Below are 15366 nucleotides of genomic sequence, written 5' to 3'. Positions count from 1 at the left end.
AGAGTGGTCAGGAAAATTAACACGGTTGTTTTTTCCAGCAAAACAACTTCAGGTCTTCAGCTTGCTGCAATTACCACATGGGATAACAAATAAACACACTAAACCAGAGGCAATATAGTGAAAAAGTTGTATTGTGACATGCTTTTCCAGTTCAAAATGTTGAAAGCATTTTTTTTTTATTGAACAAATTATTAAATCCCACATGCAAAATTTTGAAAGCCTAAACTACATGTTAAAACAGCTGAACACATCCTATTCACACTTTATCTCGGGATCTTTCAAACGACAACTAACAGTCTATTATTATAACTATGACCAGCAGACTAATTTGGATGGACTTCTTTAGCTCTTGAAAATACTCTATACAAGAGCACTAGTAATTTATTCACTTTTATTATTATTTTTTATTTTAATCACAAACACTATACAATCTGTATTGTAGGTGTTAAAACATGTATTTTCTTTAAAAAAGTTTAAGAAGTATTAAAACAGCTTTAACAGTGATCAAGTAGGCTTTATTCCAATTATTTGTGTTCAATTATTCAACACCAATTTTTACAATACCTAAATCTACTAAGACCTACTTCTTTTGGACCTGTGCCATCTGCTCTACCAGGTAACTTCCGAAATTATGAAATTTATAATTTTCCTCTTTAAAAATAAATTGTTGGAATTATTTATGAAGATGGCAGTGCTTAGACCCAGCCCACACATTTTATAAATATGTTACAACTACACACAGCACACAGCTTCACAGTTCATGCGATAGGCAGTGTCTAAAAAATCAGTTACTAACTTCCAAAAACATTTAAATATCTACGGTATTTAAACACAGTGTTTTCTAGTTTCTCATAAGAAAAGTAAGCTGTAAACATTTTTACCTTTAGTTCATGCCTTGTTTGCTAGGTAATGTGGACTTTTTTGTTGGTTTGTTGTTTGTTTTTTTTTTTAATCTACAACAATTGGTGGAATAAATCTGTGTTCCCAAAAATATTACATTCCATGGATAAAGCACAAGTCTATTATATAACCATGTGATACAGATACAGAAAATGAACTACTGTATTCAAAAACATAAAAGTAAAGATACTAAAACAGTCCATAGCTGTTAGAGCTGATGCTTTCAGAATACAGACCAACATTGTTACACTAAAAATGTTCAAAAATAAGGCCTCTGAAATAAATATTTCCATTCTTTAAAAAAAGATATAATAAAAATGTACATCACATGGTCAATGTAGGTATAAAAATCACTAAGTTAAACCATTCTGGATGATGTATCTGAAGTAAAATGGCCTAGGTTTTGCTTCTGCCGACGTCCTCTGTTGTTTTTGGGGCATTTTCTGTTAAAAAAAGAGAGAGAGAAAGAAAAAGGAGGGCTGATTCTATATATGCCACATAAAATTAAGCCTAGCAATAACACATGGATGTAACTTTCTGTACTTAACAATAGCAAGGAGTCTGTGAGCTGTGCTGACAGGGGGGATGCTCCTGCTGTTTGGTATCAGACTGTCACCTGGGGATGCCTGTGGGACCCCAGATCACTCAGAAGGGAGTTCTGCTTGAACTTGAGACCGAAGCCAGCAAGGTGCTGTCCTTCAGCCTTCATCCAGCAAAACACGTACCATGGTGAATAATTGCATTGGCTTTACTTTATACGTATTTCATACTTAAAACCCAGTGGATGGTAAGACTGGATCAGTCAGCCTTTTGAAGTGCTGGCTCTCCAGGCGCCCTGCTGCTCATGGCAGCCCCTGAGACAGAGCCCACCCAGGACTCTCTGTGGGGTGACTCAGGCAATCCCTTTCTTGGGGATGGCCACACAACTCAAAAAGCATTCACAAAACCCAGCAATTCTGAATGGGACGGGACTTTCTCAGCCCGTCAGACAGACTATTCCCGAGAGACTGTGAGCTGGGGAATGGTCATAGGGAGGCTGAAAGAGGAGGGCTGCTGAACCACAGCCTTCAACACCACTGCTTTGGCCAGCAGGGTGTTGAGTAAAAAACGGGATGACATCAATTGGATGAGCCAAATAACTCTTTTACATGTGCAGGAGGTGTTAGATATGTGTACTTATACCTGCTATGTCGAACCTTATGAGACAGATAGGGAAGCAGGCTTATACTGTTTGTTCACAGGGGTGTCACTCTACATCACTGAGTTTGGGAAGCCATGCGCTAATGCAGTAGCAGAAAGTTTTATGGCCCAATGTAACTGGGGCTGAAAAAGTGAAGGACGAGTTGAGGAGGAAAACTCAAAGTGTGGCATGGATGCCCAAGTGTAGGACTTAAATACTTCATGTACCTATAAGGGAACAAAGTCATCCTTAATCTATCCCAGAGCCCTCAGTCCTTCTTGGGTTCAAGTCCTTGATGAGCAAACTGAATCCCTTGTCATCAAAAAGAATCCATGGCTCTCATCTCAGTTTTCATACAGGGTGAGAGTCTGAGACAATCCAGAAACTTGAACACTGTGCTTGTGCATCTTCACATTTCATAAAATAGGTTCCCATGGAGAGTGCCTAATAACAGGACTAGCTGCACATTGATTTTCAGAAAGCATATATGGTGTGAGGGATACTTCTCTCTCTGTGTAACACCATTTACAGTGGTACTGCAGGGAACAGCATCTTGTCAACCTCTCTGGTTTCACTGGGTGTGAGGGGGGATCATAGCTTCTATAAGATATCATCAATGCTTGAATAACTCCAGTGAAGGTCTAACACAGTAGCTGACCTTTTGGATGTGTTTCAAGGCTGATCTGTTCTGCTGTGTATTTGGACTGGGGATTCAGAGTAGTTACCGGTGGTTTGTGAATTTAAACAAATGTGTGGTTTGTGACAAAAAAAAAAGTCAATAGGATGTTACATAATCCTTCCACTTCAGTCATTAGGTATTTTTTATGTGGGTACTTTAGGACATACGTTAAAGCACATAAAAATTTGGGAGTCAAATATTTAAACACAGAAAAAGTATATCCATACAATGTGTAATTTTTCACTGTTTTTGAATTTACCTACCTTGTTATGCACATGACAATTGCAACTATAATGGCAATCTGTACAGCTCCAATTATTGCTGCAATAAGGACATGCGTAAGCTTTTGTCTACTTGGGACAACATAAAGAATACTAAAGTCTGTCTTTTCACAGTGCTGTCCAGTATATCCTGATTCACACCTGAAAAAGAAAAGGTATATTTCATGGAAACTGTAATTTGACAACAGCCCAGTCATTTTGCAGATGAAATAAGGAGTCCAAGGTGACTCTAGCTGAGAATGAGCTGGTGACAAGGCAGAGGTGTGGGAATACTTAGGTTGGGGAATGGTTTGGATTTCTGTGGCAAGAGAAGACACAGAGCAGATACGCTCTGCTTTCCTGCATGAGGTTACTAGTGGCCCTCTGAAAACACACCAGCGTGGTGAAGGCCCTGATTTGGCAAAAGAAATATGTGGGGTCGTTATTAAATTGGGGCAATGTTTAGGAGGAATAAAGCAACTAGGTGAAACACGTAGACAAGGCTAAATGAAACACAAAGAAGCACGCTCATGAAACACGCTCATGCAACATCAATATGGGAGGGAAGTGACAAAGAGGAAGAGAAACCTTGAAAAATGGGGGGAAAGGAAGATCCCTTTTCAAGCTGCAGCCTAGAGAAGTGGAATCCTGCAAAAACCTATTGGACAAGACCAGCATCAAATCTCCTCCTGCCTTGTCACCAAACCAAAATTTGATGGAGGTCGGGTTAGAAAATCCAATGGCCCACAACTGTTCAAGTGAGAGTTCACAGAAGAATCCATAAAAATTGCCCAGGGGTGGGGGAGAAATGGCTGGAGACAGAAGAGAAGCAGCTGCTCTAAATGGTACCTTGCCTGAGCAAAGCAGCAGTTAGCTCAGTGAGAAACTCAGCAGAGGCTGCTCCTGATCAGCACCATGTGTTCAGGTACTGCAAGATGGGCCAGTGGTGAAGGTGGCAGTGGAAACACGCTCTGGAGAAATTCATGTCACAAGGCAAGAGAAGCAGAAGCACAAGGAAAGGCAAGAGCCACCCAAGACACTGAGCTGCAGTCTGCAGAATCAAAGGCCACCACTCACATCCCTGAGCAAGTTCCTTGTACAGCTATCCTTTAAAACCGACTGGGGCAAATGCATCATTAAGGGCTACTGAATCATACAATTGGGCTCCAGCTCTGTAGTAGACAGCTGGAGAAGAAATACAAACACGGAGGCAGAGAAACAATCCTTTTGTAAACTGGATCAGATAAGCCTGAATGAGACACAAAATCAGTCTCATCCATCCAAAAGCTTTGTGCTAGGGTAGGAATTAATTCTGCTTGGAGGAATGAAATAATTACTCCACAGACCTTCCTACAACTGCTAATGCAACTTCTAATCCCCCTTTGCATGCAGGGATAATAGTTGGGGTTTACATGTTCATAATCTTGTGACTCTACTTTCTCCAGCCATGAGCTGCTGTGTAAGGAGTTTTGGTTCAGGCATGAAACAAGTTCCAGTAAGAGCAGAGTTATTAAAGAAAAACCCCCATGTACTGTAAGTAAGCTCTGTAATGGCTAGAAGGGGAATCAAGAGAAACATGTATTAGCATACAGGAAGAAACAGGACAGGGAACACATTGTTAATCGTGCAAAAAGAAACAGTAAGGGCTCCTTGCTAGTGAAGAGGACTGAGTTCTTACTGTTACTTTGCTTTTCATTAAAGAAGGTAACAGTCAAAGTGTGATCAATGTGAGAATTGCTTTAAAGCAGAGGAGGCAAAACAAAGCAGAGGAGGCACAAGTAATTCAAAGATGTTTCCTCAGAAACACCAGGAAATTATTTCTGAGAAGTACTGAATGGAGATTCAGGAGTATAGAATTCCGGCAAAGAAGAAGTGCTTGTGTTAAGAACTATGTTGGTGGTGGAATAAAGTACTAGGCACTAGTTTAAGCTACCTTAAACTAGTAGAACAGATTTTAAAGCATTCTGCTGCATTAATATATAACAAGATAATATAGCATTAATATAACAGCAAGATAAATAGAGGTCAGCATGGATTTATCAAAATATGCTGATCAGTCAATTAATTGAGTTAGCATAAAGAAGTTTAGATTTCTTTGCAAAGAGCTGAACTGTTCCTCCTTGATGCAGCCTGCCATAAGGACAGGGCAGAACTGCACTGCATAAGAGGGACAGCAGGGGATAGACCAGATCCCAGCTGTGCAAAGGCTGCTAAACTAAATATTACGCAATTGACTACTACAAAACCTTCCTCCCACCTGTCTGCTGGCAGTCCTGGAGGGCTGCTGTACAATGAGCAGGAAGATTCATTGCCCCCAGTGAAAGCAAAAGTCAGCATTTGCTCTGCACAGGTATTTTCTGCAGTTTTTTAGGTCATCTGATACCTCACATATATCACTACCAGGAAATGAGGACCAAATTAAACAATGTATATACTAGATATGTATGAGAATGCAAAGCATTTGAAAATAACAATCTGCCCCTAGCATTCATCATTATATTTTCATTGCCAGAGAAAGAGAGAATTTTTTTTCTTTGGTACAATTACATGATTACTATGGTGGGTTGCTGTCTGATATAAATAATTTGTTTCCTTAATAACTCTGTTCCAGTAAGAAACACACATAAAGTATGAGACCATCAGTATTTAAATAGCCAAGAAGAATCCAAAGGAGATGTGATACTTAGGGTTAAGAACTGAGAGTCAGAAATTCTTGACTGGAAACACATGAGGTCTGTTGTGCTAGGTCCAGTGCTGAGATATTGTTCAGGTTGTTTAAACAAATATTAAAGGTACTAATAGTATATGTAATTATAAAATAAAATTTAAGGGACAGTACATTAATTAAATTCACCAAAACATTGCCTATCAGTAATTATTAGAGTAATAATGAATATTTAAATGACTGAATAGTAATTGAATCATAAATGAATAAATGACTATATGATTAGCGCCATCCAGAAAAAAATTCTGAGAAATAAAAATATCAGTTCATTCAGCCAGGAGTGTTTTCCTTGAAATACCTCTACTTTAAATATTTTGAGGAAAAATCCATCAGAAATTGTGTTAAACACAGCTCTAGGTCAAAGAATACTGTAATCAAATAGTGCTGCCTAATGCCCATCAAGATGATGTTGGGGATGCACCCAGTTTCCCAAGAGAAGCAAAGGCGTGTTGAGCTCTCTTGGTTCTAGCCAAAGAAAAGCAAAAAGCATATAAGTCCTATTGGAAAGGTGAAAATAAACAAGAAAGGGTGTCAGAGGGGAAAAGGAATAATATAAGCTTTCAAATGCTTAAGCTGACAACCATACTGGCTCTGCCTTTTGGGCTTCCTGCCCTCTGATCAGTCTGGAAACCCTTAAATCTTGGCAGTGCAAAAAAACCCTACATATCCTTGATCAATAAAGGTCAGGGGAGAAAATGTGATAGTATCTAATGGATTTACAGCTGAAGTTTCCAAAGCAAAGGAAAGCAAAGAGTTATAGCATCTTCAACCACATTAATCTGAAAGTACAAGCTTGCAAGATAAAAGTTCAGGAGTGAAACCTCCTAATAAGTAGGGCACTACATGTTATTAAGAAGAAATGGCCTTTTTCTATAAACAACTTTTAAAATTCATTTTTATTTTTGAGGAAAACAAAGATGCAGAATTTAGTTGGTGAAATGTAAAGAAAAAAATTATCTGGGAGCTAAGGAAATAAACTGGAACACTCAGATATCCTGGGAAACACTGAGAGGCTTAATACTGAGTGTACTGAACTGCTAGATTATATTGTAGACAAAAAGTGCAGGCTAAAGAATATTTTGCAATTTTATACTCTCTAGATGAAGCCTATTATTGTGAAAAAAGGCAATAAATGTTAAAAATAAGATATTGATACTCTAGAGAGAGTTTATGACAGGAGCAATAAAATGTACAGATAGTGTAAGAACAGACTGAGAGGTCAATGGGGAAAGCACAGTCATACAGAGAAGCCATGCAAGACAGAAGCATTTTTTTTTGTGTTGTGTTTTGTTTTTTTTTTCTCTAGATAGGATTTAGCAGCTGAAAATAAGAACACAACACTGAGGCCACACTTCTCAGAGGGATTCAGCTTCTGAACTACCTGACTGACTGAGCCTCTCCTTTGAGCACAATCTCCCGCACGACTGGAGCAGCTGGGTGCTGCCCACAGCATAGGGATATGGCTCCTGTGCCACTGGTTAGATAACTGCAAGCTGATACATCCTGTAATTATGTCTAGAGAGCATTTTGATTAAGCTTTACAGCAATCTCAGGCACATTTTGGAGGCATGCAGGACTTACCGGCAGGAAGCCTTCTGAGTGGAATAAATGAATTCACATTTTCCATGTATACAGTAGCCGTTGAAGCTTTCTGAACAAGGTATGTGGTTTCCAATGTAAATGTCTTCTCTTTGATCACTGGCGTCTTGAAAAGAAATGTACATAAACAATTACAAATGGCTGTACGATAGTCATTAAAAAATCTCAACCAAGAATAGCATATCCTTAAAAACTTGTAGTGCATAAAGGAATACAGAATAATAAAGGAAAGGCTTAAGGGTGACGTTTCAGAGGCACCTACAGAGATTTGCTAGAATGTACTGCACTGAAAAATTATCCTCAGAGACAGCTACATATGCTTCTTATGTCAGGTTTCTCGAAAGGAGAAAAGTATTCATGACAGAAACAAGCCAATGCAGGAAGATCAGCAGAAGCCTTGCCAGTGGCATTGGGGCAAAGAGCTAATACATAGACACAGAGAGCGTTCTGCCATGTCTAAACAGAGGAAAAAAATCTGAAGGGTTAGAATGAAGCTGAACCACATTTTATGATTACTGGGTAGAATACAACTTGATAAAGCCCAGATCCGACTGGTACCACCGGTCGTTATAGCTGAAATCAAACACACTACGATAGTGGTCTTCCTCAGTGAAACGCTTTTATGGAGGGGGAACTTCAAAACATTGAAATGAGCTGAAAATACCCATTCCTTTGGGAAGTGTACTGGTTTTGGCTGAGATGGAGTTAACTTTCTAAATAGCAGCGTGTACGGTGCTGTGTTTTAGATTTCTGACTGAAACAGGGCTGAGAACACACCGGTGTTCTGGCTGTTGCTTGCACAGCATCACAGCTTTCTCTGCCTTCTCCCCTCCGTGAGTAGGCTGGGGGTGGGCAAGAGCCTGGGAGGAGGCACAGCCAGGACAGCTGACCCCAATTCACCAAAGGGATATTCCCTACCATGTGACATCATGCTGAGCAATAAAAACTGCGGTTTTGGTTTTTCCAAGGTGGCAGTTGCTCAGAGACCAGCTGGGCATCAGTCTGCTGGTGGGATGTTGCGAGTGATGGCTTTTACATCGCTTGTTGTTTTTTTTTCCCTTCACTTCTTAAACTGCCTTTATCTTGACCAATGAGTTTTTCTCGTTTTGCTCTCTCCTTCATCCTCCTGGGGGGAAGATGGGGCTGAGCAAGTGGCTGGTGGGCACTTAGTGGCTGGCTGGGTCAGCCCAGCACAGGAAGGCAGTCCCTTCTGCCCCAGCGCCTTTTGTGCTTCTGTAATGTTACTAAAACTATCTAAAGCTGTGTACATTTTCAACCGTTCTTTCCCCAAAATTTTTCTGTAAAAAAGTCCTAAACACAGAACTTGGTATTTCATAATGAACTTCTCTAAAGAGCAGGGATCTAAAGATGCGAGTGTTAATTGTGGAATTATGTTCATTTCCATGGCAATAGACTATAGCGTCACAAATACAAGATTATAATAGACTGCAGGTGCAAAGCAAAAAGGGACTGTGAAGAAGAAATCTCTTATACAATTGCAGATATTTGAAATAACACCAGCAAGAAAGATAATGTATTTATACAAGAAAAAAAAGGCATGCTGCTGTTTTAGGTTTTCCCTGAATATTTTCCGGAATGTTTTCTAATTTGTTCCAGGAGAAAAAAAAATCTAACTATTAGAGGTTTTAGATATAAGGAAGACTGTTGGATCAGGCTATGCTTCAAAGATACAGAAGACTTGATACAAAGGAAGAACATTGCCTAATACTGACAATATGTCCACCACTGACCTGATGGAATGGACTATGTGGTAGCCTGCCTAAGAGGAGAAAAGTGGGGATGTCTCATCCCAAAACTGTTGCCTCCCTCCTCCTCCAAGCAGTTAATTACTGTCACATCTGGTCTCAATCAAAGGCTAGTAATAAGCTACATACATATTAGTCTGTTCAGATAGCTGTGCCATGTCTGGTTTTAATGTATGTACTAATAGAGAATGTGAGGCCCCACGAAAGATGCATCCCCTGAAAGGTGGTCAGATAGCCAGGGTCACCCAAGTCAGAGGCAAAACTTGTATTAAGCAAAGAGATGTTGTTAAATGCAGGAGGTGATTAAAGCTAGTGTAAAACAGACATTTACCCACCTATTGATGGGAATCCGCCTGCTAGACTGCTTCAGAGCTTCCAAGTGCAAGATTTAACTGGTGTAGGAGCCTTGAAAGAGTGGCTGGGTATAAGAGTTCAGATACTTCACCAGAAGCAAGAGGCATGCACAAAACCTGAAACTCTCATGCTCATCTTGGTACAACAAAACCAGCAAGACAGATGAATCTGGGAAGAGAGACCTTTCTGATGTAACTTTAGGTAGCCACTTGCACTGCAGGAGAAGGAGACTGCCATGACTGTGGTTCTAGAGACTAGAAGGTAGTATACATTCAGAGAACAGGGTTTAACAAGAGTAACTCACAGGAATTTAAAGCAAAAGCAAACAGATAGAAGTGTGGACTGTTCTCTTATCCTGGAAGAAAAAGTCATTCAAAGTAGTTCACTTCAAGCTCTCGCTATTATAAAAAGACCAGACTACTGCATAGAAAAATTTCAATACAATTTTTTTGCACAAGGCATACTCCCTCTGTGCACATCGTTTGCCAAACTTGAGACTGCATAAGCTATACGCATTAATAATGATAATTATATACAATGTTTTTTGCACTAACTAGATTTCAAGGGCAATTAAAATTCAATGAATAAAAGGCTGTAACTTCTTCTGAATAGGAACCAGAAGTGGTGTTTCATTACATCACATAATAAGATGTATATTCCATTTGGTGCCTTTTGTGCCATCATAATGTAAATGAAGACTGACATTATATCATTCTAACTGGCACATGATATGGAGTGAAAATAAGAGAATTTGTGAAAAAATAAAATTATACGAAGCTTTCTGGCACTGAACGGCTTTTCAAGAAGAACACAAGGAATGAAAGCCATGGTGGGATAGCTTTACTCTGGGAGGCCATGGGAGTGCAAAACAAGTATAACAATAGAAAAAACTAAAGACCAGAGCTAACAGAGAAGATACCAACTCCTCACAAAAAAACCCTGCATTAAGACCAGTGCCAAGGAGAAAGAACAGAGAGTTATGGTCGTTAGTGGTTCCCTCTTGTGCGGAACGGAAGCACTCATTTACAGACTGGACCCTCTTTTCAGGGAAGTTTTCTGCCTCCCTGGGGCCCGAATTACGGATGTCACCACAGGACTAAAGAGCTTAGTACAACCTTCAGACTACTATCCATTCCTCTTGTTTCACATGGGTACTAATGATGTAGCAACAAAGAGTCTGAGGTTGATCAAAAGAGATATCATACTGCTGTGATGAGCAGGTCTTGGAAATTCTTGAAGTTTGTAGGAGGTAACTTCTTGTTGTACTTCTTGAGGTACTCAGTGAGCCAACTAGGAAAGACGCCCTCCTAGGCTTGCTATTTGTGAATAGAGAAGGACTTGTGGGGGATGTGATGGCAGGTGGCTGCCTTGGCCGCAGTGATCATGAAATGGGTGAGTTTAAAATTTTCAATGTAATGAGAAAAAAGGACAGCAGAGTTGCTACCCTGGACTTCTGAAGAGCAAACTTGAAGCTATTCACGGAGCTGTGTAGCAGAGTACCCTGGGAATCTGCTTTTGAGGGTTTAAGAGTCCATGAGTGCTGGTCAGTTTTTAAGAAGCACAGGGACAGACAATCCCATTGTGTTGCAAGTCAAACAAGCGGGGCAGAAGACCAGCTTGGCTGAACAGGGAATTCCTCAGGGAGCTCAAGAGGAAAAAGAAACTGTGTGATCTCTGGAAGCAAGGTCAGGCTTTGCAGGAAGATTGCAGAGCTGTGGTTCATATATGCAGGGAGAAGACATGAAAGGCCAAAGCTCAGTTAGAGTTCTATCTGGCCAGTGTTGTGTCAGATAACAAGAAGGGCTTTTTTAAAGTATGTTAATAGCAAGAGGAGGTCTAAAGAAAACATTGGACCAATACTTGTTGAAGATGGTCATCTGACTAATAGGGATGAAGAAAAAGTGGAGGCATTCAATGCTTTTTTTGCCTCAGTCTTTAATAATAATGATAGACCTTGGGCTGCCCAGTCCCCTGAGTTGGAGGACCACGAGTGTGGGAACAGTGACTTTCCATTTGTGGACACTGAAATTGTAAGGGACCAGCTGTATCAGCCGAATGTTCACAAGCCCATGGGGCCTGATGGGATTCCTCCCAGAGAACTGAAGGAGCCAGCAGATGTTATGGCAGGACCCCTCTCAATCATCTACCAAAGGTCTTGGGAGTCTGGGGAGGTCCCTGCTGACTGGAAGCTGGCCAGTGTTATTCCAATTTACAAGAAGGGCGTGAGGGAAGACCCAGGGAACTACCGACCTGTCAGTCTAACCTCAGTTCCTGGAAAAGTTACGGAGAAGATTATACTGGGTACTATTGAAAGGCATTTAAAGAATAATGCAATCATCAGGCACAGTCAACAAGGATTCACAAAGGGAAAGTCCTGTTTAACTAATTTGATATCCTCCTATAAGGTCACCTGCCTAGTGAATGAAGGCGGGTGGATGTCATTTTTCTGGATTTTAGTAAGGCTTTTGATACTGTCCCTCACAGCATCCTTCTGGACAAGTTGTCCAGCTGTGGGATGAGCAGGTTCATGGTGCGCTGGATGAAGAACTGGCTGAAAGGCAGGGCTCAGCGGGTTGTAGTGAATGGGGGTTGCATCTGGCTGGCGACTGGTCACCAGTGGTGTTCCTCAGGGCTCGAATTCTAGGGCCAGTTCTGTTCAATATATTTTTCAATGACCTGAGGGCAGGAGTCGAATGCACCATTAGCAAGTTTGCTGATGATACCAAACTGGGAGGTGCTGTTGACTCTCTCGAGGGACAAGATGCCTTGCAGAGGGATCTAGATTGGAGCATTGGGCAATAATTAATGGGATGAAATTTAACAAGTCCAAATGCTGGATTCTGCACCTAGGACAGTGTAACACCAGGCACAAGTATAAATTGGGAGAGGAGTGGCTGGAGAGCATCCCTGCAGAAAGGGAACTGGGGGTGCTGGTCAACAGCAGGCTCAATATGAGTCAGCAGTGTGCCCTGGCAGCCAGGAGGGCAAACCGCATCCTGGGGTGCATCAACCACAGCATAACCAGCCGGTCAACAGAGATGATTAATCCTGCTGTATTCAGCATTGGTGCGGCCTCACCTTGAGTATTGTGTGCAGTTCTGGGCCCCACAATTTAAGAAGGATGTGAAGGTCCTTGAGTGCGTCCAGAGGAGGGCAACTAAGTTGGTGACAGGGCTGGAAGGAATGTCCTATGAGGAGCGGCTAAGGACTTTGGGCTTGTCTAGTTTGGAGAAAAGGAGGCTGAGGGGCGACCTCATTGCTCTCTACAGCTTCCTGCGGAGGGGATGTGGAGAGGGAGGTGCTGTGCTCTTCTGCCTGGTATCCTGTGGCAGGGCACGTGGGAATGGTTCAGTGCTGCACCAGGGGAGGTTTAGACTGGACATTAGGAAGCATTTCTTTACCGAGAGGGTGGTCAAACACTGGAACAGGCTTGCTAGAGAGGCAGTTGATGCCCCAAGCCTTAACAACATGCCTTAGCTTTTAGTCAGCCCTGAAGTGGTCAGGCAGTTGGACTAGATGATTGTTGTAGGTCTAGGTCCCTTCCAACTGAAATAGTCTATTCTATTCTGTTCTGTTCTGTTCTATTCTATCCATGCTATTATTTGTGAGAGAAGAGGAGGAAAGGTTAACACCTATAAAGGTCTGCTCTTTGCCAATAACTTGAGAAAGACAGAGGTGTTTTGTCCTGGACAGCAACACTTTGAGCAAGAGCCATGACATACAGAAGCATATTTGTTCTGAGAATGCACCTAAGACACAGGGGCTACTACCACATAAAATAACTGAGCAGAAAGTGAAACTCTGCCTTATACTAAGGCTATTAAAGGTAAGGTAAGGTTCGTATAGGTAAAAGATTTTCAGCCGATGTGGTTCAGTGTATTAGTTTACTGAAAACATTTTAAAACAACCTAACAAATACAGACTCTGCCATTTTTTTCCAGAAGTTAACAGAAAAGATGGGGTCACAGGAGGGAGGCTTGTGTCATTTCATCAGGAATGTCACAGCTCGGTGTCTTCCAGTAAAACCATTTTCACAGCACTTGGGGGGAATCTAATCCTATGACCGCTGCATAGGGTGGTAAGCAGCTGGGCACCTTAGAGGAATACAGCAGGTAAAACTCACAAATCATGCACATCTCCTCCTTGCCAGCCTTGCAACATGCTGTAAGAAAGAAAGTGCTCACAGGGCTGTCTCGGTTATAGAAATCAAAGCTGTAAGGCAGACAAGAAGGGATCTGCGTGCTCTATTTTCTCATCTTGTGAAACCATAATGAAACAGCACAAAGTCAGCACAGTACCTTTCACCTCTGGCCGATACTGCATACCATCGTCTTTCTTTCCAACTGCGTTTGTGTCTTCTGTTTCTAGATGATAAAAACATGCATGGATAGCTATTAGGAAATGCTTATTTCCAGACCACTACACGTATGTCATTGAGAAGCCAGAATAATTTTCAAAGAAGTATTTTAATTGCAGTAAAACTGGACACATTCCCACATTGCTCCTCCCATACGACCAGGTTGGTAGCACACCCGGTCAGTAACAGCCAGTAACCCCAGCATCCAGACCAACACATGGCACACCTCAAGCTGTAGGTTTTGAACTTAAAAAAATTAGTCAGAATTTACATTTACCAGAAAAACAAAATTAAGCCTACCCGAGCAGTGTCCAAGGTGCCTGATGTCGATCTGCTCTTGCCTCAGACACGATGCTTCTCTAACAAAGCATGGATTGTTATAGGAACTTCCATCAGAAGCACATACAGGATTAAAACTGTATCCACTGCAGTCTATATTACATACACACCTGTTAATTTAAACATAGAGCAAAACAAAATTGACATCCAGCAAACAAAAATTAAGTCATGTTGAGTCCTCAGTAAACACTGGCTCATACACTAATACCAGGAGAGAAGATGCATGAAGATGCTGAAGAATTCGTTGACATCTCAGGCTTCCAAGCAGAATGTATAAAATTATGAATAGGTGCTTCGGCGTGCTTTTTAATAATGTATTCATGCTTCTTGTAGTTTTACTATGATATCAATCTCATTGATAACACCTGACAATTGATAACACATTGCTAGGAAGACTCACTACATTAATGTAACAGTTTGTGGTGTCTGTTCTCAAGTCTGAACAAAACCAGACAAATATTCTGCTTTTTGGGGGGTGTCAGGATCCCTGAGAGGGAAACAAAAAGAAAAGGATTTCCATTTCTGTTAAGCAGTAAAAGGAGTTTTTCTGTTTCAGAAGCTGAATGAATGACATTCATTCACACCTTTGAAAGTTAACAGTGGGTTGTTTATGTTGTATTTAAACCAGGATTATCCAACATGAATGATTTCATATTGCATCTAATTGACACTTTGGTTGTTTTAGACACAGCATTTTCCATATAATTTGCAACTAGGGATTGTAAAACGAAAGTGGGAAAAAAATGAAGATTTAGAACGTAGCTGGTTCCTAATGACACAAATGTAGGACAGCCAAAGACTTAGATAGGGCTATGACTTACCTGGTTTTGGTTAGTTTTGTTGCCCCAACAAAAAGTCCTGAAATTTTACATGTGTGCACGGCACAGGAAAACTTTCCAGCTTTCCAAGCCCCGCCCCACTTGTTTATTTTAATCAATATTCTACTTTTTAACTGAACTTCTATTTTTGAATGAAAGTTTCTGTGTGTGTTTCGCTTTGCTCTGCAAGCTCTGCTCCACCTCTGGACTGGGAAAAGTAATGACTGTGGCCACAGAACGGTGGGCAAGGCGGGCACCAGGTCAGGGTCTCAATCATGATGCTGTGAGAGCAGTAAGAGATGCTCTGCATCTTCTGAGGAGGTAGCAGTGGACACATGGTCCCCCCCTTGCCAGAAACCTCTACGCAGGGGGCACATGGCCTGACTGCT

General features: G+C 41.2%; 1 protein-coding gene across 1 annotated transcript in view; it reads right to left on the bottom strand.

Moving 5' to 3' along the window:
- Positions 1–113: 113 nt before the first annotated feature.
- The window catches only part of TMEFF1 (transmembrane protein with EGF like and two follistatin like domains 1), a 126066-nt gene continuing 110813 nt past the window's right edge, over positions 114–15366 (bottom strand). Inside the window, exons 6-10 of the mRNA XM_069778782.1 lie at positions 14121–14269; positions 13762–13827; positions 7326–7449; positions 3023–3181; positions 114–1343 (exon numbers count right to left, since the gene is read on the bottom strand). Of these exons, the coding sequence (XP_069634883.1) occupies positions 1259–1343; positions 3023–3181; positions 7326–7449; positions 13762–13827; positions 14121–14269 (583 nt within the window). The 3' untranslated portion in view covers positions 114–1258. The remainder of the gene's footprint in view (positions 1344–3022; positions 3182–7325; positions 7450–13761; positions 13828–14120; positions 14270–15366) is intronic.

Source organism: Haliaeetus albicilla, chromosome 3, assembly GCF_947461875.1.
Source record: "Haliaeetus albicilla chromosome 3, bHalAlb1.1, whole genome shotgun sequence".
Lineage (NCBI taxonomy): Eukaryota > Metazoa > Chordata > Aves > Accipitriformes > Accipitridae > Haliaeetus > Haliaeetus albicilla.
The sequence above is the reverse complement of the archived record's forward strand: the minus strand, read 5'-3'. Positions and strand labels throughout refer to the sequence as shown.